At 35.2% G+C, this 26920-nt stretch overlaps 1 protein-coding gene and 1 long non-coding RNA gene across 5 annotated transcripts; one reads left to right on the forward strand and one right to left on the reverse strand.

The window, feature by feature from the left end:
* Positions 1-3294: 3294 nt before the first annotated feature.
* Positions 3295-14705, forward strand: LOC104607528 (transmembrane and coiled-coil domain-containing protein STS1-like). Of its 4 annotated transcripts, none has more exons than XM_010273190.3 (15): positions 3297-3733; positions 4194-4275; positions 5570-6061; positions 7461-7626; positions 7733-7885; positions 9516-9613; positions 9917-10008; positions 11302-11372; positions 11468-11603; positions 11774-11833; positions 11942-12027; positions 12110-12186; positions 12555-12625; positions 14232-14289; positions 14397-14705. In XM_010273190.3, the coding sequence occupies exons 1-15, from the start codon at positions 3510-3512 to the stop codon at positions 14538-14540; spliced, it is 2010 nt and encodes a 669-aa protein (XP_010271492.1). In that variant the 5' UTR covers positions 3297-3509; the 3' UTR covers positions 14541-14705. The 4 variants fall into 4 exon arrangements, with proteins under 4 accessions (XP_088745004.1, XP_088745003.1, XP_010271492.1 ...); XM_010273189.3 differs by having other exon boundaries at positions 3298-3733; positions 12107-12186; XM_088888878.1 differs by lacking the exons at positions 14232-14289; positions 14397-14705 and having other exon boundaries at positions 3295-3733; positions 12536-12578.
* On the reverse strand, positions 14608-16662 carry LOC148791337 (uncharacterized). Its single transcript, XR_016076682.1, has 3 exons — positions 16050-16662; positions 15166-16018; positions 14608-14743 (listed from the first exon to the last, which is right to left on the reverse strand). It is a non-coding gene; the product is annotated as an uncharacterized LOC148791337 (long non-coding RNA).
* Between the last annotated feature and the right edge of the window lie 10258 nt (positions 16663-26920).

Here is a 26920-nt window from a genome sequence, read left to right on the forward strand (position 1 = left end):
AGCCATTTAGGGTAGTGTACCTCTTTTATGAAGTCGGCGTTGAGTAGCTTGTCCTTCTCTCTGATGGCTTTTCAACGCTCTGGTGCAAAGTTTCTTTTCTTTTATCGAACCAGCCTACAACTCGAGTCCACACTCAGCCTGTGGGTAATGAACGAGGGGTCAATTCCTGGCATATTAGCGGTGGACCAAACAAACAAGTCGGTATTGGCTTTGAGGAAGCTTACCAGTTCAGAAAGTATGTTCTAAGGAAGGCAAGACTTGACTCTACCGTTTTTTCGGGATCGGCCTCATCTAGGGGAACCGTGATGAGGTTCTCGGCTGGATAGTCTCAATTGGATGGTTCGTCCTTGAGGGAAAGCCCCTCCAGTGGTAGGGTTTCCTTGTTCTTGTGTTTTAGCGCTGCAACGTATCATTATCTAGCAGCTTGCTGGTAAGACGAGACCACCACCTTGAGTGCGTGAAGGGTCCGGCCTCCCCATGATAGCATTGTAAAGTGAGCGTATCTTCATGACCAAGAACTCAGTCATTCAAGTGACGTGCTGAGGTTCAGTCCTTATAGTAACCAGTAGGGTTATTTTTCCTTCGAGTCTAGCAACTGCTCCGGAGAAGCCGACGAGTGGCACGTCAACAGGCTGCAGTCAGTTCAGTGTCAGCTACATCTTTTCAAATGTCTTATAGAACAGGATATTAGCTAAGGAGCCATTGTCTATGAGGATTCTTTTCACCATGTAGGGCAATGGTCAGTGACACCAACAACGCGTCATCGTGGGGCACAAATACTCCCTGTAGGTCATCGCCTGAGAAGGAAATGGGGTCTTTCGATCTCGGCCTCTTCGGTGCTTGGCTCTAGATATTGTACTAGCGGGCGTATGCTTTCCTAGACGAGGTAGATGCTCCTCACGAGGCCGAGCCTCCAACTATGACTTTAATGACTTTGACCGGGGGCGATGATTGTAGGGCTCAGCCTATGGTTTCTGCGAGGATGATGTTGGGGCATCACCTTCAACAAAATACTTTATGTGCCCACGATGGATGAGAGACTTGATCTGTAGCAGTCCTCAGTGCATGACCAGTGTTGCGGTGGTACTTGCACTACTTCTTAGGGTTCCCCTTATCAGGTTCCTCTTCAATTTAGCAAACCACTTCATGAATTCTTCCTTCCCTACTTGCATCAGTATGTGTGTTCCAGATGAGTTTAGCAGCATGTACTTATTGAAGGAAGAGGCCAATGACTTCTTCTCTCCACATTTGTTGGCGGGACCGTCGCCGCGATCATCCCTTTCCTTCCTCTTCTTGTCACTAGGTCCTCTGCTAGCCTCGGCCTCTAGTTCTTGGAGGCATTTGTTAGCTTCGGCCTCTTTGGTGGTGATGTACTTCTGAACCTTCTTCAAGAGAACTTGGCTTTAGTCTTGGGAAAAGTCTTGGAAATGGACCAACTAAGGGGTCTAGGCCGGAGTCCACTAATGGATGCATGCATGGAGACCGAGGGGTCAAGGTCCTTGACCTCGAGTTCTTCCTGGTTGAACCTCTTCATGTATGCCCGAAGGCTCTCGTCACCCTTCTGCTTGACAGACATCTGAGAGATGACGGTTTTCTAACACCACCGGCTGCTCATAAAGTGACCTAGGAAGAGGTCTGCGAACTGTGACCAAGAGCCGATGAAGTGTGGAGGTAGTGTAGAGAACCATCAGCGTGCTAATCCCTTAAATGTGGCTTGGAAAGCCCAACACATGAGGGTATCGGAGTATCCATGTAGGAGCATGAGGACCCAAAAGCTTTCTAGGTGGTCATCAGGGTCTGTACTCCCATCATAGGTCTCCAATGTTTGGGGCCTTGAAATTTGGTGGGAGGGCAGCTAGTGGAGGCATTACCTTGGCCCTCCTTTACCTATTGAAGCTGGTCCTGAATGGCGCCAATATGCTCTTGAATATCTCTGAGGCGTGGTCGATGTATGGCACCGTTGCTTCGGCTTGGTCTCGGTTCTCTCTCATGTGGGATGGGTTGGCCCCATTCCCAGAGTGCTTGGACGTTGGCATGTCCTGAGCCTTGCAGGCATGACGATCATTAAGGAGGTCGCGAAGGTCAGAAACTAGTGGGTTAGAGGTGTGGTGTCGGCCTCCTACCCTTGGAGGGGGACTGTAGTGGCCCGAGTGTCTATCGTCATCCCGACTGGTCGCCTCACAATGGTGTTGACAACCGAGATTCTTTTGCTTGGCATGGAACCCCACGAGGTCGGCCCCTTAGCTAGGGAGCCGAGGGGTCTTGGAACGGGGTTTTCCAGCCCGTCAGCTATTGCTGTCTAACTCTGAGGGGTCGGCTCTCTCCGGGCCGCCCTAGCTTTGGCTTATCGAGGTATAGGCAGATTGCCTGCTATGTTGTCCATGGCCTCCGATAGGGCAGCCACCCTGTGGGTGGCTTCTTGTCAGACGCCCTATGTTGTCCAATCGTTGGGCCAGGTTGTCCAGCCAGTTTAGGACTAGTTCGAATTGGTCAATTGTGACTAAGTTCTAGACATCAGGGATGGGGTCTTGCTTGTCAGTCATTTCAATGACACTAATTGATTAAATTAGGTTTATTTTTTTTTCTTAAGGGAAAGTTTTGAATACATTCTCACACACGGCGCCAATTATTGCTACCAAATATGGAGCCGAGTGCAACAATATAATTTCTAGCATCCGAGCCCGACGGGTCTAACCTGCTGAGAGAAAGGTGTCAGAGGCCCCGAGAGTTATCCTAGGGACAAAGACTACGACAATCAAATTAATAGAAAGTTGCAAGGGGTCATACTAAGCAAGAGAGGTGACTTAAAACTTAGGTTCTTGTGTGTTTACCTCAATGTCGGAGCCCTTAGAGTTGCAGAGCAGGTGGCGACAAATAGCAATAGTTGGTGATGAACGGCTTGGATACCCAGCCAACGCCACATGTCAAGATCCTCGAATCGGCCTGATATTCCTACATCATTTAGGGTTTTATTTTTTTCTAGTTTAGGTCTTATGTACTACCATAATTTTGCATAAAGAACGGAAATGATTCTCCGTGCATACGTTAGTTCACCCAGCCGTGCCATGTATCCGGCACGGCAGCACCTGGACGCCTTAAGACTCCACGAGTCACAGCGAGAAAAGAAAAAAAAAAGTAAAAAAAAGGTCAACCATGTCATACTCTTGTTTCTTCATAAGATTCCAATCCAAGTGGCAGCAAACAAAAGATCTACGTTTCATGGTGCCAGATGGCAGCAAAGCAATCCGTATCCAGTATCTACATGTGGCATGCACGATGAGAGTTTGAAACGGTAAACGATCCTCATGATGATGGTGATGTTGTTGTTGAGTGATGAAGAAAGCCCGTCAGCCGCCTGAACATTCAGATCAGATGTTCCTACGAGGCTACGACGATGAAATGAAAACAGAACATCAGTCTTCGTTTAATTTAATTTAAAAACATTCAATTGTTTGGTTCAGTGCAGAGGATTTTTCAATGCCTGTTGATAGGCTGTGAACCTTCAGTTAATGGCGACGTCGTCGAGATTGACGCCCAAGCAGAGATACGCGGCAGGGGCTCTTCTCGCTCTTGCTCTTCACCAGGCTCAGATCCACCAGGCCCGCCTTTTTATTCTCCCGGACGAAGAGACTACCAATGGGCGTACAAACAACGGCAGGGGTAGTGATTCTCCCTCAGAGGAGCCTCAACTCTGGATCCACGAAAACTCCGGTCTCCTCCGCCCTGTATTCAGGTCTCTTCTATTTTCATCTTTATCTTCTTTCAAACGAATCGTTGAAATACGAGTGCTTGAAACAACTTAAATGAGATTACTTGTGTTTTGGCTTAATTGTGATTCACCATTGTTCATGCCTTCTTTCAAAAGTTTTCAGTCTAAGCTAATTTCTGCAATGAACGTCGAATAGTTTGAATTTTATCCCGTAAGATGCTTAGTTTAGAATTTAAATTGTGAAAGTGTGTTATGTTCATTTTGGCTGGGGTAATGACTTTTTTCTTTTCTTTTTTTTTAATCTTGGAAGCTAGGCTATACTATTAAGCTCTGATTGGACGTACTTTTCCCCACCCGACTTTTGAGAATTACCCGATTATATTTTGATTGGTTTCCTTCATCAATTTAGTAGTTTGTATTGTACTGTAAACAGGTTGTGGAGCATTTCGGTTAATTGTTTTTATTATTTTTATGTTATAAACAGGTCCCTAGAGATAGACTGTGAAGACTGGCCTCGTTTGGAGGAAACTGCTCGATTCTCTCCAGCCAAGGATCATGTTGGAGCTGTATCTCTCTCTCTCTCTCTCGTCATTCATGCCTTTGAAACATCGTGTTGAATATTATAGGAAATATGATTTTCTTTGTGAATGAGTGCTTAATGACCACAAAGAAGAGGTTGACTATGCCTTGGAATCCATAATAGAACTTATACACTTTCTTCCTTGGGAAATAGTGTTGAAAGGTATATTATTTCATTAATAAGTATTTTGGTTCAAAGGGCCAAATGCAATTGTGAAAAAATTTTGAAATGACAACAAAACATGGTGGGTAGAACTTGACCTGTATATTTTGGCACGTTATATTTCAGAAGCTTGAAATGACAACAAAAAAACTACATGCTGGCAGTTTTCCTCTCCCTGTTGATTTAGAACTGAAATGTGTCAATTGAATGCCCGGTCTCAGTTTTTCTAACATTTCTGGTGTTTTGTTCTCAGCTTTCAACCTTGGGTGCTAAGAAAACAACAGTGTACTGGCAGTTTCCTTTCTTTCTGTAAATGTAGAAAGGAAAAGTATTAATCGAATGCCCGGTCTCAGATCTAAAAGTTGGAAGTCGTGTTTGATTCTCAGCTTTTAATCTTTGGGTTTTTTTTTTGCCTTTCAGGTTTTACTTTTATTTTATCCTACACAATCTTCCCCATCGTAGGTTTCACTTTGTTCTGAAAAACGAGGTCCAATTTTCTCACCTAAAAAAGTTCCTGAATCAAGTTGAGAAATTTTTTTCCACCTGACTTGTATATCTCAGGCACTACAGTTCTCAGGTCTTTTAGAACAGCTTACTTTGAAGATAAGTAATTAAATTCAAGCTCTTAGAAAAAAGAAATAAAATGAGATGAAATGAGAACTTACGTGTTATTAATGCAGTTTCATATCTGACTAGATGATATAACCTCCATTCTAGCTTTTGTACAGAGAATCATGAAGTTTATGACCATTTTTCATTGATGGAAAAACTTTATATTTGGAGAACTATAAAAGGTGAAATACCATTATAGAAAAATGTCAGTTCCTTCACCTGAGTAAACTAGTGTACGTTATCATGTAGATACTAAACAATATGTGCTATTTTATCATGTCTTTGGGCCTCTCAATTTGTGACTATGAGTAACCAATATGTTTCTCCTTTTGAGAATGTTTGGAGTTATGAGACATTAGTAGTCTTTTTTAACATTGAGAGACTTTGTATAGCTCTTTTACAATGTTTTTTATTGGATGTGTAACAGCTTGGGTTCTTCCCTCTTAACTTTTCACTAACTGCAGTTATACATCTTTAATTAATTATTGATGGCTATGCTACCACAGTTGTTAAGGTTACTTTCAAAAGAAAATGGTGAAACTTCCTCAGAAAGGTTGGACCAGGAACTTGCTTTGACAAAAGCTGTTGATGCTATGGAAATGAAAATGCAAACAAAAATTGTTTCTTCCGAGGGTAAAAGAGAAGTGAAACACCTTGAGTATGAACAAAAATGCCAGGAGAGAATCTCTACTGAAACCTCTGAAGCACCTGATGTGCCCACTGAAACCTCTCAGCATACAAGTTCCTACACATTGTCCAACAAAGAAGATGCTTCTGACAAATCTACCAAGGGATTTGAGGAGAAACCTATTGAAGAGGAAACACTTCTCAGTTATGAAAGGAAGGTAGCATTTCTATATGAGCTTCTTTCTGCCTGTTTAGCAGGTACACCTGAAGATGACAAGAAAGATACTCAGCTAAGAAAAGGTTATGATGCTCGACATCGTGTGGCTCTGCACTTGCTAGCAACATGGCTAAATTTCAAGTGGATCAAAATGGTTTGTCAGCCAAAAAGTGTTTCTATTTGTATGATACTTATGTATGATTGTAGTTCAAATTGCTGCTTCTTTGCCTCCTTTACATGGGTGGGGCATATAGGGGGTGTTTGTCAATAATGTCATGTCAGAAAAGCACTGCTACATCAGAAGAAAAAACAGTTGCTTTTTTCCGATGTGGCTGTTGTTTTTTGTTTTAAGAAACAACATCCATATTGGGGAAAAACCTTAATATATGTTTTTTAAGAAACAGAAAAGCAATCATCCAGATTGTGGGATTCAATTGCATGAAGTCCTTGCAAGCTTAATATATTTAATCTCAGAGGGAAAAGGCCTCTTTAAAGCATCAAAGATGTCCTAACCATTCACCTTGGCACCATTGGTACCACACTGATTATAGTACCTGTTATATGTAGACAGGTACAAAGGGCCATTCTATGTCAGACATCTTAGCTAGATGTTGGATGAAAAGGGCCATTTTGGTTAGTAAATCCTCTCATATACAATTTTTTGCCATATATTAGTAAATATCTCATTCGCCTTTAGGCCTTTTAAAAAATCAGTGGTGATTGAACGAAAGAAATAGAAGAAACATCAAGCAACAATTTGATCCAAGTGAGAATTTCAAAGCAGAGAAACATGCAATCCTGTTCTGCAAGTGTAGTTCATCCATTATGTTAGTTGTCAACTCCTAGTTTTGCAAACCATGGGTGTGTAGTTTGAAATAGAAGAACAATAGATGGAAAGACAAAAGAGAAGTCATCAAACTTTATTTATCACATTCCTTTTAACAAACCAATTATAGATTCATCTGGTCTATTCGTGGCTATGAATATCTAAAATCATATCCAAATGCTTTTTTTCAGAAATGTTTGTATCCATGTTATGGAAAAGTTGGCATATATTCAATTATTAAAGTAAAAGAAATGATGTAAGCTGGTCTAAAAACATCCAGTGAGCCTAAGGATAAAGAAAAAATAGAAGAAGATTGAACAAGTATGTGAAACCAATATCAAGACAAAAAATATTTGCAAACCAGAAGTTGTTGATCACCCTTGGATCAGTTTCCTGCTATCTATGTTAAAAATTTGTCATCAAGAGGATTTATGGGTCTTGTATCATCATTTTAGATTAGCCATGCTATAAGGATCCAATACTGTTAGAAGAGACCATAAGCATTTTTATCATCAGGGAATTCTGTTTTTATGTCTTTGATTGACTTAGATATTATGGCATTCTGGCATTGCGTGAACAAAATCTTTTTTTATGGGTAAGTTAGGTTATACATGTCTGTAATATTTAAGTTTGTTATCCTTTTCAATAAGTACTTACAAAAACATTTGACTGTTTGACACTCTGAACTATAATACATGTCTATTAATAAACCCTTTCTGATTTTTAGGAAGCTATGGAGGTAATGGTTGCTCTCTCTGCAATAACTCTAATGAAAAATAAAGAAGAAATGGAGGAAACCAAGTCCCCAGAAAATTCATGGGATAGATGGAAACGTGGAGGCATTATTGGAGCAGCTGCATTGACTGGAGGGACCTTGTTGGCCATCACTGGTGGTACGACATACTTAGCTTATCTTCTTACAATTTCACAAATTAGAGATTTCTTTGGAATTTCTGATGATGCTTCCAAGCTTTTACTTCATATATCATTGCTTAACAGGTCTAGCAGCTCCAGCAATTGCTGCGGGCTTTGGTGCATTAGCTCCTACATTGGGAACTCTTGTACCTGTGATTGGAGCAAGTGGATTTGCTGCTGCTGCGAGTGCTGCAGGGTCAGTTGCTGGTTCTGTAGCCGTTGCTGCATCATTTGGAGGTGAATCAGTGGTTTTATCAATTTGGTTATATCAAAGGCTTGTATATTGAATATGGAATTCTTTATATATCTTTTGAAACACATCGGACAATACCGATGCTTCAGTAAATCTACTGCTGATAAAAAATAAATTTGACATATCAACTCTGGTGCTTTTAAGAGTTCTATATTACATTATACGTTTGAGTCAACTTTCTTTTTACATTATTTAATAGGGTTTCATTTCTACCTTCAACTTTTACTTTCTACCTAAGTTTTGATGTAATGTATTCAGTTATGTGCTGCAAGGGCACTTTTGCCTTTTTATCTTTTATTATGTTCTTTTAGTTTCCCTATAATATAAATACATTCTCTTGCACCCCCAGCCAGAACTTTTTGATTCCTCACATTCTTTTTTCTTCTCTCCTCCTTCCCTCTTCTTTTCTGGAAAAACATGGTATCAGAGCACGACAATACACTCTAGACCTATGTTTTCTGATGGAAGCCCTTAACTTCTTTCTCCTTCCTCGAACTGAGAATGGAAAGAGCGGCTTTGGCCCAGGACTAAGAACACTTTGGCTGTTTCTTTTCTTCCCTACCTTTGGTTGAGTGGCTTTTTAGAGGTTGGTGACCTTCTTTTTCCCTATACTATTTTTTTTGTTTGGGTTGGAACTCCAAAACATCTACTCGGACTGAACAGGGGTAAGATTTAAACCCTTTGTTCTGAGTAGATGTTTTGGAGTTCCAACCCATTTGGGCTGTGGGAAGGACAACAAAACATCCACTCGGACTTGATTCCAGCTGAAACAAGATGGGATGGGCTGACTCCCCACAGCCCATCCCCTCCATGAATTGGGAACATCTCCCCATGACAAGCACGGGAGATGTTTCCAATGCATGAGAAGATGGACTGTGGGGTGTGTCTGGTGCGCTCTATGGACAGCCCATCCGAACTCCCTGTCCCCACTCAAAATAACATTATCTTGGACGAGTTCAAATCAGCCCCCCACAACATCCCACAGCACATCCCCGCCATGTATTGGGAACATCTCCCGATTATGACATCATCGTTTCTCGTATTATCATTGGGAGATGTTCCCAATACACGACGGGGATGTGCTGTGGGATGTTGTGGGGGGATGATTTGATCTCACCTCGGACTGGGTGAAGACCTGAATCACCTGACCCACTAACAAGCACATGTCGATCCAGATTCCTTTCCTTAACTGCTGGATCATTCTTCGAAGCATCTGGATAAGCCCTCCTGCCACCAACCGTCTCTTACACATCAGAAAACCATCCAGACTGTGCACCAGGAATCAAGTCAAAACAAGTACCAGGAACAAGGGAATCGAGCCCTAAACAGTTTGATCCTCTCAATCCTTCTTTAATACGGGGATATTCTTCTGATATTCTTAACTTGAATACATATAAAAATGCACAATTGGTAAGTCTAACTATGCTTAGGCAAGGGGGATTGGAGTCTAAAACTGGAAATATGATGGGATACCTTTCTAGAGTAACTTGACTGGGGGTGTACATGGTCATCATTTTATATCTCCTTTTCCTTCCATTCTGTTTTTATATATCCAAGTACTATGTCCAGTAGAGCATTAATTCTATCTTCTTATGCTTACTTTGTGTAATGTAGTGGCTGGAGCTGGGCTAAGTGGGATGAAAATGGCTAGAAGAATTGGAGATGTTGATGAATTTGAATTCAAAGCTATTGGACCGAATCATAACCAAGGAGTGAGTTATTTTATTTTTTTGGTTGGTAACAGAGACTTTATTGATCATGAAAAAATAATATAATGTGCACAATATTATGCCTTGTATCCCTTAATTTTAAGTGTACTCCTGCTGCCTAACCCTTAATACATCATTACAAGACAAGCTCCCTTAACTGGGTTGTTCTTGACTTGTTGTTTGTGGGATTCCCAAGGATTTCATCTTGACTTTTAACTCCAAAACCAAGTTTTTTATTGGAACAGGGCTTCTCCTTTATGTGATTTATCGCTTGATCTTGTTCTTGATGAACTTTCTTATTGTCAGCGTCTAGCTATTAGCATCTTGATTTCTGGAATTGCCTTTGAAGAGGAAGATTTTATAAGGCCTTGGGAGGGACTAGAGGACAACTTGGAGAGGTAGGCCAAATTTACAAACTCTTTTGATATTCCTTACTTTTAATGTCTTTGTCTCCTTTCTCACCATGTAGTTCTACATGATAAATTTGTCTTGATCAATTTTTTAGTATTTCTTAGAACCAAGTTTGCTCCAACGAATGTGTTTGTGAATTTTATATAGCTACTGTAGCTTTGTAAATAGATATTGTATATTCTTTTCAATCATCAAATTACTGATCAAAAAAGTTGTTAGTGTTTTTTCTCTTTCATCATGTTCTTTCTTCGTTTATTGAATCACTTCAAACCACTCAAAGCATGAAATACATATATAGTTTCATTTTTCCATATTTGTGATATCTTTCCCATTGCTGTACTATTTCTTGTTATTTTTCACAACAAGTGCAACTGTAGAAGAAAAGATTTTAGACTTTTACTTGGAAAATGGTAGCCCAATGATGGACAAGGTAATGCAATGAACCAACTAGTATCAACTATATGATAATTTCCTTGGTTTTATATGTTCTTTGGATATTATTAACCAACAATTTACCTAGAGAAAATTATCAAGTAACCTCTTAGTTTTACCTAGAAAAGAACATAAACTGTCCAGGTCCAGACCTAATATCCTCCATCAATACATATGACTGCAAAATTTGTGACTTTCCATGATATTATTGCTTGGACACATGCATGCAGAATATGTCACTTTCCATCCTTTAGGCTATGTTTGGTTTGAAGGAAAAGGTAGGTAAAGGAAGGGAAAGACAGGGAAACCAATACAAGGGTTGTAAAAGTTTTCCTATGTCTCCCTTCCTTTCCTACATTTTCCTTCAAACCAAACATAGCCTTAGAGTTTGCACCTATATTCTCCTAAATGAATTATTTGGGCACATTATTTACATATTTCAGTTAGCATATTATTTTGTGATTATCAAAGTGCAGCATCCTTGTGTTGAACTGGTTTGTTCTTGGGACACTAATAAGGTGACTTGGTTGTAGGTTAGCAACAGATTGGGGAGAGTAGCACTGTTCTCTCATTTATCCCTGCGATTTCTTTCATTCTGTTGTATGATAAAACTACTTTATCCTTTACTGATTAAAAAAGATAATGCGCTAGGTTAAAGAATCATGTATTCTTATCTAAACCAAATTATTCCCCTTGTCATGCAAGAACATTCTGAATAATGTTTGAGATGATGCTGATTCTGTTTGATCTGTTTGTATACACAAGATTCTTTGCCCATGTGATAGGACTTTCATGAGCCTAAGAATCTTGCTTTATACATATATGGCAATGTTGCTTCAAATTTGTAGGTATGTGCTACAATGGGAGTCTGAGAATCTGATTGCAGTGAGCAAGGCAATCCAGGATTGGCTAACTTCAAGTAATTGGATTGGACAACCTCATAATTGTTCCCATTTAGGGTACTGTGATCATCACCATCATGTGATATGTTGACATTGTTTCTACCTGCTGCAGAAATCACATCGGAATTGATGAAACGAGGTGCCATGATGACTGTATTGAGCTCACTGGTAACTGCACTGGCATGGCCAACAGCCTTACTTGCGGCTACTGATTATATAGACAGCAAATGGACAATTGCAGTGGACAGGTCTAAATCCATGATGATGTTGTATGAATATCACTATAAGATGGGAATGGAGCTGCATACTGTATTTCCATCCTATCTCTAGTAGTTCCCTGGACAGAAATGCAGCATTGGGAATTATGATCAACTATGATTATGGATTTCTTGTTAATTTAATTTTCTGTATTTTTCAGATCAGACAAAGCAGGAAAACTGCTTGCTGAAGTTTTAGTGAAAGGATTGCAGGGGAACAGGTATCTGAATCCTATCAAATTTAAGGAAATTCATATTATGTTCCTTGAAAATAAATTTTGATTAATATATATTAATCTACCATTCCCTGGCTCTGTGAAATTCTTCAGACCAGTGACACTTATAGCTTTTTCACTGGGGGCCCGTATAGTCTTCAAATGTCTCCAGTGTTTGGCTGAGATAGAAGATAATGGAGGTATTGGCAACTTTAAAGAATTTCATTATTTGATACATTGAATTGATTGAATTGTTCTAAAATAATTCCTGAATTTCAGCAGCTGGAATTGTGGAAAGGGTCGTTCTTCTTGGGGCACCAATTTCAATAAGAGATGAAAACTGGGACACTGTTAGAAGGGTATTGGAAACTTTTTGCCAGTTCCAAATCCTCTACTGGCTAGTGAGGAGAGGATCCTCTACTCTACTGGCCCAATGATATCATGCCAACTCATTGATGTTAAGGTGGTATTCATCAAAATTCACCGGAGAAGGGGGTTTATTGGTCAAAGCCCTTCTGGTATCATGTCTTTCTGGTATTAGTGGTTATTTCTTTACCCACTTACTACTCAATGAGTTGGCATGATATCATTGGGCCAGTAAAGGATCCACTCCTCATTGGCTAGTAGAGGATTTGGACACTTTTATCTGTCTAACTGCTTTATCAAACAATTTTGTATTTGATCCATACTCTCTGGAATTCCTTTTAGACCTAATGATGCTCTGCAGATGGTGGCTGGGAGATTTGTGAATGCTTATTCCACCAACGATTGGACCCTTGGAATCGCTTTCCGTGCAAGGTATGTGTGAAAAAGTTGAGAAAAGATTTGTGGAGTGTTTTGCCAACAGGGTATCTCAATAGAATGTTATGGTACATATACACTGCATAATTCAGCTCAACAATGCCTTGCAACTGAGTCCAAATATGCTGTGTCAACTATGTTGTGGACTTGGCTGTGTTCTCAACCAGATCTGGACAACTGTCAGTCTTCCCTTTTACTTGTGTTTTGTGTTCTTGCATGCATGCAAACACTGGTAACGTACTCCCTTAATGGCTTAATTATATTTATTTTCATTATATATATAGGATGAACCCAAGACCAAAATCAGTTGGCAAAGACTAAGGAAAATAAGGAGAAAAATGAAAACAGAGAATTTCAAGAAAACACATACAAATTTATGTGGTTTGGCTTATAGCCTACATCTACGAGCAATAGAGGAGCAAAAGTCCACTATAGAAAGCGGAAATTGAGAATACAATGTTGTGCAAATTCTCTCTCTCTCTCTTAGAAACCCTAAACCCCAATATACCCAAGCTCTAACTTACAATACTTGCTCACTCTTATCTTCTAGTGCAAACCAAAGATTACATAAAAGAGAAAAATCCCAACACCATAACATAATGTATTTGGGTTGGACCCTAGTGATCAAAGCCCTCAGCTTCCACCACAAACCACTATGAAACATTGCCTTCAAGTTTTTCTCCACATGGAGTAGGTTACAACAAAAAATTCAAGACACAACTCAACAAATCTCCACCTTGACTTGAGTTCCAAGATTCCATCAAGCATCACAAATGGCAACTCTCTCTCTACCTTCGCTACATAAGCCCCAATGGGCATAACTCAAGTCCTTCAAACACCAATCAAGTCTAAGCAATGCTTGAGCTTAGCCATAGGAAAAGGCTTTGTTAACACATCAGCTAGGTTGTCTTCAATTCCAATCTTCTTCACTAAAATATCTTCTTGTTCAATATTGTGAACAAAATGATACCTAACATCAATGCGCTTCATCCTCTCATGATACATTTAATTCCTTGTCTGATGAATAGCACTGTAACTATCACAATAGATGACAATCACCATTGTACCCAAACTAAGCTCACTAAACAAACCTCACAACCAAATAACTTCTTTAATTGCCTCAGTCACTGTCATATAATCAGCCTCAATAGTAGATAAAGCAATTGTGGATTATAGAGTAGCTTTCCAACTAATAGTACAACCACCAATAGAAAACACATAATATGTAAGTGAACTCCTCTTATCAAGATCATTAGCATAATCTAAATTAACATAACCCATCAAACTATCACTACTCCCAAACTCCAAGCAAGCATTTAGGTGTCTTTCAATGACCTGAGAACACCAAGAACACCAAACACAAGTGGAAGGACAGTTGCTTGGATCTGATTGGGGGATTGGAGAGACAGCCAAATCACAGCATAGTGGAAATAGTGAACACAGCAAAATCTGGAGTGGATGATTCATCAATCTGATGATTAGGATGAGTCATCAATGATTATTGAAATATTGAGGTTGTGGCATTTCCCAGAGCTATTAGATTAGTAGTGCTTTATGCCTTTGTCCTTTCAACATACTTAACAGGATCAGTTTCATAGTGCAGTCTTCTTAGTGAAGGATTAGCTGGAATTCAACCTGTGGAAGTTCAAGGGATAGAGAACGTATGCCTTCTCATTCTCTCATAGTCGAACACCATAACCAAACGTCATAACTTTCAAATTCCTGTTGAATGCTTCAGAAAATAATGGGTTTAATTTTGTTTCCTTAGGTTGATGTAACAGAGCTGATTGAAGGTCACTCCTCGTACCTCTGGACAACACAAGAAATACTGGAACGTCTTGAACTGGATACGTATTACCCTATCTTCAGGAGTTCGGACAAGTCTGATGAAGAAAAAAATGAAAAAATTTAGTTACTCCCACTCCGACCTGCAGCAAACTTTCTCGCTCTTCCTGAAGCATCATGCGGCACAAAGAATGAATAGTATGACAAAGCGTGCAATTCATATACCAGATTGAGACAATTTTTCAATATGTCAGCCTTGCACCACTTGCCACTTGGCCATTACTTGCTTTCATTGATGTTCTCTGGCGTCCCAAAAATCGTTTTGCCTTGCTGCCTTGGCCAAATCAATTTTCAAAAGTTAATTAATAATAAAGTGAAAATTAATTACAGTCGCTTAGAATAACAGATCTACTAGTTAGGTCAAATCTTCTGGGTTTTTATTTTTTTGTTAAGCTAAGTACCCTTTATGTTTTAGCAAATGGATTAAAATTTATTCTACTGTTTCAAAAAGGGAGAATGACTAATCAGTCCAGCTCAGAATAATGGTAAGATTGAAAAGATTGAAAAGAATATTTTATAGAATGCAAAATCTTATATTTTGTATTATTTTATATATATTTATACTGTATATATTTGCATTTGTAGTAACAAATTCTTTGAGAGCAGGGAATCGTTTTCATCAGGTGGGATGGAGACTCAACTCCCATTTTACAGGATTTGTAGACCTGATGCATAGGTAAAGTGCTAAATACCTTGGATACATCAGGAATAATCCAACACCTCTTCAAGGCATTCCTTCAATGTGCATTCAAACAACGATCTATCCATTTGTTATTCGTTGTTCTTCTGGGTTTCTTGTCATAAAGAGGAGCGCAATCTTATGGACCCTTCGGTTCATAGGAAGTGTGCACCTGCTAATGAAAAATGAACACGTCGTTTTAGTAAGCTAACAGGAGTTTAACAGGGCTGCTCGGTTAATAATGGTCTAACTGGTTGAATCATTAAAAGATGAAAAAAAAATAATAAAACCCAATAATACTTCCTTTTCTCATTCGAATTCCCTTCTCACTATCTCTCAAGTCTCAACATACTGCAACCGACGACCAGAGACTCACGATAAATTCTTCTTCTCTTTGTCCTCCATCTTCTTCTTCCCTTTTTTTTATTCTTTTTCTTATTTTTATCGACAACAATCCACTGAAATCTTAAGGCTGTGCCTCAGAACCCCAACACCCTCTGTCTGATCCAGCAGCAAGGAATCAATCGCTACTAGTTGTTGTCGGAGTAAAGTAAGCGTAACCTTCAAAATTAAGATCATTAAAGTAGGTTAAGCTCTGACATTTGAGGGGGAGAAAAGGAAAGCATGAATAAAGCCGAATTGCTACTTGAGGTATTGGGAGAGAAAATCCATGTAGGGATAATAAAAAAAAATTAGTTGTTTGTCATTACCTTCATTTCTTGTTTTGTCTTATTCCTTGAATAGCAGAAAAAGGGCAATCAAAACTACATAGTTAAACCTCATTTCTAGTAGCTTTAAAGAATTCCACAATCCTCGCTAAGTACATTTAGATTTTCCAAGAGCATTTAAGCACTTGAAATTATGGACTGAAAAATCCAAGAAGCAATTAGCGATTACCTGAAAGTTTGAATACTAGAGCAGAATATATATTGATCTCATGATGCATGAAATCAGCTAATATGTCAATGGCAATGCAAGAGCGAGTGTTCCGATTGATTTTGGCCTTCTTCGTTGTTTTTTGATTTTTCTTTTTCTACCTATACATCCTACACTTCAATTCCATCTGTGACAGGAAGAGAAGAAGATTATGATTTTACCGCCGGTCACCGATCGTCGATCTCCCAATTTGGTTACTGTGGTTTGATGCTGAAAGACGGTAAGAGGGGAATTCAAATGGAGGAGGTTGTCGTTTACTCGTTTTTTAACAAAGCAATTCCTGCTAACTTAATAAGGTGACGTGCTCATTTTTCATTCACATGTGCACGCTTGGCAAGTTGGCAATGAGGCATTATTGGCATAAGTGTCCAATTTAGCCCTTTTGAACTGATAAAATTCCATGGTTGAAGTTGGAGCTTGTAATTAATGATCATTTAGGATAATTCTACAAATAATGATCATTAAACAAGAATTTAGAATTCTAGCTCGCAAAATTTGGATGATAATGATGATGAGATGCAAATTATACGAGCTCTCGAAATTCAGATGGGTTGATCAGGTGCTCTATAACAGGATAACAATGTTATTAGTTTGGTTTAAGTCCACAGGCCTGAACTCTGAAGGGTTTGAATCTGATGGCTGCTCTTATTGTTGTTTTGGGTTGTAAAAGGATGATGCAGCTCATTTCAGTTTTGGGTGACTTGGAAATTGAAAAGTGTCTTATAAACCCACCGATCCGTTTGAAACTGAAATGGGATCAAGCCCCTAATAAGTAGCAAGCCATTCTGATTATCTGAATATGTGGTGGTTGTTTCTCAACTTCATTCCCTTACAAGGAGATATTTTGCTTGCAAGTTCAACCATACTTAGATAATCTGAGATACTCAACTAATTCCACTACCTGATTTTGCAATGCTTTTGGTTTTTGCAATGCTTCTTCCAAGTGTTCAACTCTTGTCTCCATTCTGTTGGAACAAGAGATCTCTTGCTAGTTCTGCCACTAAAATGAATTGGATAAACCGATCCTTCCAGCCATAGTTTGGAAGGAGTACAAATGCAAATATGTAGAGTGCAAAACTGTGTATTTTGTATGTATTTGCACTGTACATGTTTGTATTTATACTCCTTTCAAACTGAGCCTCAATGTAAAAATCTAACATGTATGCAGTTTAACATCAATTTACACCTCTACCATTCTTTCAAAAAAAGAAAAAGGATACTTCTACCAAATGTGTGGAAAATGAATCGAAGTGCAATATAACATTGGTCTGATTTTTTTTTTTTTTTGTGTGTGGGTGGGTGTGGGTAAAACATTGGTCTGATGCTTATACCACAAACGAACGTGGCCTAAAGAGTTTTCTTCTTAAAAATATTATAGAATTCTATTTTATACACACATAGAATGCATGGTAGACTTTTCTTATAAATAGGGCACCGGAGCCCACTTTTGGGGGAATTTTTGAGACATTCTCACACATTTTTGCTCACTTTTCCTTACAACCTTTCCACCAACTCAATGTATAGTATTGAAAAATCGATAACTAGCCAACCGGTATTCATTCAAGATTCAAATTTGACATGGGCTTCTGATAAAAGCTATTTTTCCACTGTGGCTCAAATTTAGGTTTGAGAAGCTAGATCTAAATGGGTTTATCTTTTTATTTTTATGTTTTTTTTTTTTTTTGTAAGAAGATCTAAATGGGTTTGGCTTCTTATCTTGCTGCTTGCCCCATATGTCATGCATTGGGATCCATCATGTAAGTACAGGTTTATAGTTCTAAGGGAAACTATCTGAAACAAGGGGTGTTCACGGTTTAGTTGACCCAACGGTGGGCAATTTTCTAAAACTGAACCGGTCCATAGGGTTTTTTAGATTTCCCGAACTGAAACCGAATATAATCAATCGGTTGACCAATTTTAGTTTTTTATAATATCTAATATATTTACATAAATACTATTTATATATTATAAATATTATATATAATATATATACCAGCCGGCCTCAATTTTTCAAAAATATATACCAAATCGATCATTCAATTAACTGGTTGTTTTGGTTTGAATTCATCGATTCAATTTGATTTTTTGGTTTTTTATGAGCACCCCTATCTAAAACCTCTCCTAAATTGACATTATGAAACTTTTATTGGTTTTTGGATACCTCCAAATAACAATCCTGGAAGAAGGTTTTGTAAATCATATACTTCTCTTATGTTTTCTTACAGTCTAATGAGAAGTATTTTTCAAATAACAAAAAAGACTTAAGGGATTTTTGGACTGCACTCTCCCTTAAAAATCTTTTTTGCAGACCCCTCCTAGTCTACTAGTAACCCCCCCCCCCCCCCTCCCTAAACCACACCCTGCCCATGAATTTGGCATCAATCCACGGCAGGATTCACTTCACCCCTAGGTGGAGCTAGGATTTTCTAGGGATGGACTGAATCATAAAAACCCCAGGACCCAAACCCATTTGATCTATCCTGATTCCTGAAACATCTCTAACACATGCTAACCATCCCACTACCCTAAAAAATGTTCTACAGCTAAATGCATTTTTGCCGATTATGTTCTTAGAATCACACTCATTATTACAAGAATAAAGAAGCAACGATTCGCATTGATTTAACTATCCATTTAACTAAATCCAAACATTTGAATTTTTTTTGGGTATTGCATACTATACATTAGTAAACGGAGTAGGGGTAAGGCAGAGTAGGGATGACGTGGGGCCCATTGGCCATGCCATGGAGAGTGGAGACCATGTGTTCCATTCCATGGGTTTGAACTTTGAAACCACATCTCCTATTTGGTGGGGATGTCAAGTGCCTATCCAAACAATTGGGTCATTGGCATGTTAAATCTAGTTGCATGGTAATAGGAAATTAAGTTATATATGAGGGGGTGCAAGATTTCCTTGAGAAGCCAAGCCCATAGACGTTAGCATGGCAATCTCCATTTTTTTTTTTTTGAAAAAAGAAAATTATGAATAGATCGTGACAGAATATGAAATGAAGTACTATATTAGAGGGGGTGCAAGATTTTCTTGAGAAGCCCATAGAGTTTGGCAAGTTAGCATGGCAATCTTTTTGTTTTTTTTTTTTTTTTTGAAAAAAGAAAAGGGAAAACTCCTGATCAGTACCTTGTATTTTGGTTAAATTGATAATTTGGTCCTCGAACTTTAAAATGCAACAATCCAGTACCCGAACTTTCAAAATGTGACAATCCAATACCTGTGTACGTTAATCAGCCATTAACTGACATTTGAAAAGTCAAAAATGCCCTAAGAATGCCATCTAATTCTCTTTATCAACCATCCAAACATTGACAATAAAATGAAAAGTCCCAAATTTTAGATTCTCCTAAATAGTCACCAACTTTTTTGAATAGAAGAGGCTAGGATTTGGGACTGTTCAGTTTTTTGTCAACATTTGGATGATTGAAAAAAGAGAATTAGACGGCATTCGAAAGGCATTTTTGACTTTTCAAATGTCACTTAGTGGCTGATTTAACAGACTGGCTAAGGGCAGGTACTGAATTGTCACATTTTGAAAGTTTGAGTATTGAATTATAGGATACCAATAGAGAATTTTGAAACTTTATCGTATTTTAAAGTTTAATGACCAAATTGTCACTTGATCCAAAGTATAGGATACCAATAGAGAATTTTTCCAAAAGAAAATTATGAATAGATAGTGACAAAGAATATGAAATAAAGTCTCTCACGTCTCACATTCGTGATAAAATAAGAAAGGGCCGACTTCTAGCCTCCTAATTTCTCTCTATATTTCTTGCTAACCCCATTAGGTACTCTCTCTATTCTCTCCTTTGGACGTATTTGCAGTGTTTTCATCGTCTTTCTCTACTCTCTCTGTTTGGAGCATGTCACCACAAAGCAGTAGATCTCTATGCATGTGTTGTGACTCTGGGCCATCCTCTTCTGTTCAATCGAGCATTTTATCATTTCAGAGACAATCTGTATTGTCATCTAGTCACAGGTAAATAAATCGTTGTTTTTTCAATTGGTCAACAAAACAGGGGCTCTGCCTTTCTCCTTCTACACATCGAAACAGGGGCTCCACCCCATTGTGTTTCTAATGCACTGTTCTTCGGTTTTGAAGGTAGACCACTGCTTTTCTAATGCACCATTCTTCGGTAAGTAAATCATTGTTTCAAATGCACTTCCTCTGTTTTTCTCTTTCTCACGAGGGAAAAATAGGGCTTCATTGTTTCTTATTCTCTTAGTGCGACATTATATGACGAAGGAAAAATAACTCCATTGGTGTTATTGCATGTTTTTCACAAATTTCCTACAGCACAAACATTGTTAGGGGCTTGGTCTCAATGCGAATAACACCTTATGGGCTTTAGCAAATTATCTGAATTTGCAGAGTTGCTCCGTAGCCCGTAGGAAATGTAGACCTAGATTCTGATTCCTGCTTGATAATCCTATTGGCTGAATGTGCTCTGTGGTTGACTAAGGATGACGACAAGATCAAATCAAACATTGTTAGGGCTCTTCGAAGTCTTTCGAGATTCGTGAACTTTTCACATTTGTGCAATGCTAACAATGAGCCGGTTTGTATGGGTTTACCTCTAACCACCAATAGCATTGAACTGTTGCATTCAAGTAATGATTCCAAAGCCAGTCACGGTCTACTCTCTTTAGGAAACTTGTCTGATCTAAGTTATATGCAATATACCCATTGGTTGGATACGATGGCTCAGGCGTAGGGGTGTTAATGATATCAGAAAAACTGATTTCGAATTTGAGATTCGATATAATCGAATTCAAATAGTATAAACGGTCGAATTCGAATATTCATTTTCTATAGATTAATTAATCGAATCGAATTCGATTTTAAGTTGATTGGATTCGAATTTGATTATATTATGAATATAAATATAATATTATATAATATATTTTTATCATCTCCTTTTAATGCTTTCGGATCTAACATATCTCAGGGTTTTTATAGTCCGCGTACTGTTCAGCTTTGATTTACCAATAGCCTACTACATATCTCTTACAAACACTCGATTATCTTCTCAGTGACAAGACCACTCAGTTTACTTTTTCATTTACCAATAGCATACTGTTCATCTCATCTCCCCCATCTCTGCTATTCCGTCTCATTTGCCTCGCTTCTCCCCCATTCGCCATTCCCCTTTGTCTCTCCATGGTATGAAGGTGGTCGACATCCGAACTTTAGTAGCTAGAGGCATTGTTGCAGAAAAATCAGCCGAATGTTTTGGGTTTTCAAGTTCTCTGCATCTTTCTAATGTTTTTTTCCTTTGTTTCTCTTTTGATGAACGATCCCCTCTTTCTATTTCTCTTGCTCTCTCTTTATTCTCCCTTTGTTCTTTCTCTCTCTGCGGTAAAGGGATTTGTTATTATGATTAGAGACTTAGTTGCTTGCTTTATATTTTTTAAGTATTTTGTTTTCTTTCTTTTTCATTTATTGTTCTTCGTTTTGCTTAGTTTTTTAGGTGTTTTGTTTTGTCTTTTTTCGTTTGCCTGAGTTGTTTGTTTATGGTGAACAGAGGCCCGTTGTTACACTTCAAGACTTAGAGTTATTTATGTTGATTCGAATAACCAATCGAATTCGAATATTCAATTAATCAGTCGAATCGAATTCAGTTGTTAACTCTTCACATCCGCCAAATATTTAATCGAATTAGAATTTAGTGTGATTCGATTCAAATTCGCTCCATTCAGTGTAGGATATTGTTGAGATTCACGTACAGTAGTTGAAGAAAATCCCAAGTCTCTCTCTCTATATATATATATTTAAAGCCCTAGACTATAGCCCTCTATAATCAAACATGTGGCTCATTTATATTCAGATTAATGGTAGTTTAAACACAGAACCACTGTGTCTGATTAGTGGTAGTTCTAAAAAATAGCCCACTAAAATGGAGAATGGAGTCCACCACCATGCAAAGTTGTGAGAAGTGGGAAGCTCGCACTTTCAATCATTTCCTAAAAAAAGGAAGTTGTGCTATTAATTATTGTTAACTAATAAATTAATTAATTAATCCAACTACTGATTACTAATAATAATTATTGTTAACTACTTCTAATTAATTAATACAACTATTATTTACTAATAATACTTACTCACTTATAATAATTAATTACTGAAAATAATTTCTTATAATAATTACTGCTATTACTTAATTGCTGATAATAATTAATTAGTGATAATATTGCTCATTATTAATTCAAAAAAATAATTTCTTATAATAATTGCTGCTAATACTTAATTACTAATAATTTATTATTGAAAGTATTGCTCATTTTTAATTCGAAATGATAATTAATAAATATTTTCATAATGGTAATTAATAATTCAGAAATAATCATTTTATATTTATATTCTCATACTAATTATTTCGAAAATAAATATTTAATGGTAATTATTTATATTATAATTATTATCAAAAATTATAATTCATACATTTATATGAAATAATTAATTATATTATTATAAGTAATTCTAATTAATAATATTATATTAATGAATATAGTTATATTATTATCAATAATTATAATTAATTATTACTAATACTCATGATGATAATTATTACTTCAAAATGTTAATTAATTAATGATAATTAATAACTGGGATATAATCATTTTATATTAATATTAAATCATATTAATTATTTTATAAATATATAATTAGTGTTACTTATTTACATTATTATTATTGTTACAAGTAATTATAATTAATACTATTATTATTATCCAATAAATATTTCATTTAGTGAAAGTTAAATTATAAAACTTTTAATTATTCAAAATTGTTAAACTTAAAGAATTATAAAAGCAAATATTATTTTATGAATTAACTAAAAATCATAATTATAACAGATTAATTACTTAATAAAAATAAAATAATAATAATAATACTTTAATATTACAGATTTCAAAATCAATACACATAATAAGAATATATTATTAGTTATTGATTTCACAATTATTAATAATACTGATTATTATTAAAAAATGTTTATAGCAAAATTTAATTACTTAAAATTATTTGTTGAAATTACCCATTTTAATTCGGATAGATAATTAATTATTAATTATTAATTTCTTAAATTTATTATTTACAGAATAATTTAAATTACTCTTTCATTAATGACCTTATTTTTGAATAATTGGTTTTTTTTGTTCAATATTTTTTTTTCAAAAATCCAAATAATTTTTCATTTGCAATGCTAACCATTTTATTTTTCTCTTATTCAGTTTTCCAAAAGATAAAAAAATAAATTAATGATATTTACCTATTTTTATCAATTATGTATTTATTAAGTTGTTGTCATTGATGATGACGAGTCAACTTTTTGAAAGAAAGGGGGTAGTAATAATAATTAATGACTTTCAATTAATTAATTTTGGCTATTAATTACCAATAATAATAACTCACTAATAATAATTAATTACTGATAATAATTTCTTATAATAACTACTACTAATACTTAATTACTGATAATATTTCTCATTATTAATTCGGAATGATAATTAATTAATGATAACTAATAGCGATTTTCATAATGGTGATTAATAATTCAGAAATAATAATTTTATATTTATTTTAACTCATATTAATTATTTTGAAAATAAATATTGAATGTTAATTATTTATATTGGAATTATTATCAAAAATTATTATTCATACATTTATATAAAATAATTAATTATATTATTATTATCAATAATTATAATTAATTATTACTAATAATAATGATTTCTAATAAAAATTAATTACTGATAATTAATTCCTTAATTATAATAATGATAATTATTACTTTGGAATGTTAATTAATTAATGATAATTAATAAGTATTTTAATAATGTTAATTATTAATTGGGATATAATCATTTTATATTTATATTAATTTTTTTATAAATATATAATTAGTGTTAATTATTTACATTATTATTATAAGTAATTATAATTAATGCTATTATTATTCTCCAATAAATATTTTATTTAGTGAAAGTTAAATTATAAACTTTCAATTATTCATTATTGTTAAACTAAAACAATTATAAAAGCAATTATTATTTCATGAATTAACTAAAAATCGTAATTATAACAAATTAGTTACTTCATAATAATAATATTAATAATAATAATAATAATAATTTAATATTACTAATTTCAAAATCAATACACACATAATAAGAATATATTATTAGTAAATAATAGTATACTTATTATTATTACTGATTTCATAATTATTAATCTATATTACTCAATAAAGACATGGGATAAAAAAATTCAAATTACCTCTAAATGAATGAACTAAAAATCTATGAATATTCTAATTGACTTGAATTTGACACATCAACATGCCCAAAATTATAATTTCAACCTACATTTTCTATTTCTATCTCCCAATTCCCATAATTCGAACATACCATTAGGTTATGTATAGGTTTCCCTACCTTTTTCTTAAAGATAAATTCTAGCCAGTCTATGTGCATTGTGAGGAGCTTGGACTTAAAATCCATGATCAACCAAAAGAAGCATTGTCACCTAACTTGGAGGTGACTTCCATACTCATGATGGTCCCATTATTCTCCTTTCTTTAATGCTTCCTCTGTTGGATGGGCTTTAGAGTCCTAATTATATTATCAGTTGATTGTAGTCATACATCATGATTATTTATTTTTGCATTTATTTATATTTTATATTCTTATTAAAGTTACTATAGAATTTTGTTATTTAATCTTTTTATTTTGTTTTTTAATAACATTTAAAATATGATTTAGTATTCAATTTTTATATTAAAAACATTTAAAAATAGTATAAAACATAAATAATACCCTGCCCCACCCCGAACGAGGCAAGTTTTCCCTAATCTTAAATAGGGATGGGGAAAATATTTTTGCTCCAAATCAAGGATAGGGAAGGGACAAGGTTTGCATATAATTCCCCAAACCCCAATAGTAATTTAGTAAAATATTAGTAGATTTAATATTGACTTTTAAAGTATCTCTATGTTTTTCCTCATATTCTTATTATCCTAGGATCCCACAATTACATTTATAAAATACCCCCAAATTGTCATAATCCAATTCCTAAAATACCCCAAATTCTCATAATCATATTTGTAAAATATACACAAATTAGATTTTTAGGTGGTTGTCTCGGGATGGGGAAAAATTGAGATTCCACATCCCTGATGGGGAATGCGTGTCTCATCTCTAACCTGCCCCGCCACCGAGGACGAGGCAGGGATGGGGTAGAGCATCTTGAATACAGGGGCGAGGGACAGGGAGGGGTGTTGCATCTTGTGCATCGCATGGGCCCCACTAGTTATAATTACTTTTGTGCTTTTGATAGCTTTTTTAAAGTTGTAACATAATCTTGTTATTTAGTCTATTTTTTTGTTTTTTAAATAATATATAAGATATGATTTAGTTATTAATATTTTGATATTTAAAGTATTTGAAATTAGATATTTATAATATTATTTAATTATTTAAATAATGTCATTATTTAAAATTTTAAAATATTAATTATTTATGAAATTTAATAATCCATAAAATTATAATTTATACTATTATTACATAATTTCATTATTAATTTTGTAAAATATAAAAGTATTATTAATTCAAAAGTTATGAAATCTAGTATAATTCAAAAGTTATGTTAAATATTTTATTATTTAAATATTTAATCTTTGTTGTTATTTAAGTTTTATTTTTTTAAGTTATTATGTAATTTTAAATATTTTGTTGCATAATTATTTAGCTATTATTAATATTTTTCTATTTAAATAATTTTTATTTGTATTTTTTAAATATTATTTAGTTATTAAATTAATTAAGTAACCCATAAAATTATAATTTCATTATGAATCTCATAAAAATATAAAATTATTAATAATATGAATATTATTAAACCTATTATAATTATTTTTGTGTTTTTAATAAATATTTTAAAGCTATTAACATAATTTCATGATAATATTTAAACAATTGTTAAATATTTTAATTAAAACTTTCTTAAATAGATATAGATGAAAACTGAGGAAGAGAATAAATAGGAATTAGAGATAATTTATGAGATAAATAGGAATTAGGGAGAGATAGAGATAATTTAGGAGAAAATGGGAGATAGTTAGTTTTCTAATAAAAATGAAAGGAGGAAAAGGAGATAAGACATGTTATGTGGCAAATCCTAGTACTTCTAGATGGAATCTTGCACCCCTCTAGAATTGCTCAGTTTGGGTAATTAAGCAAGGAGAGGACTGCTGACATGACAAACTCTACTTTAGTATAGATAGATAGATAGATTATATTATTGTTATTGTTGAAAATTATAGTTATTTAATTATTGTAATATTTTTGACTCATTGATAATTAAATAATAACACCAGTAATACTCAAAATAATTATTTTGATAATTATCAATCATTTTCTTATTATTTTATGTAATTTTAATTTTTAAATTATTAAAAATTATTGTTGAGAACATCAGTGTCCAAAATTTTTTTTGTAATTAAAATAATTATTTATAATTATCAATCATTTTCTTATTATTTTTTTGTAACTTCAATAATTACATTATTGAAAATTACTATTATTTAGCAGTCCAATTATCGAGTTTGAGTGGATCCGTTTATGATATCATAATAGGTATAACAAAATATTTAAATTATAAAAATTAATTATCAGCCTTTGACGGTTATCCAAGCAAACAGTTTAACTATTATATGGTTTAATTTCAACGCTTCATTCACCAAATCAACTATAAACATGGAGGGGCTTTAATTTGGGGGCTAACCATTGGGGTGGGGTGTTGAGGGAGGGG

The sequence above is a fragment of the Nelumbo nucifera genome, chromosome 5, assembly GCF_055504915.1.
Source record: "Nelumbo nucifera cultivar China Antique chromosome 5, China Antique-T2T, whole genome shotgun sequence".
Lineage (NCBI taxonomy): Eukaryota > Viridiplantae > Streptophyta > Magnoliopsida > Proteales > Nelumbonaceae > Nelumbo > Nelumbo nucifera.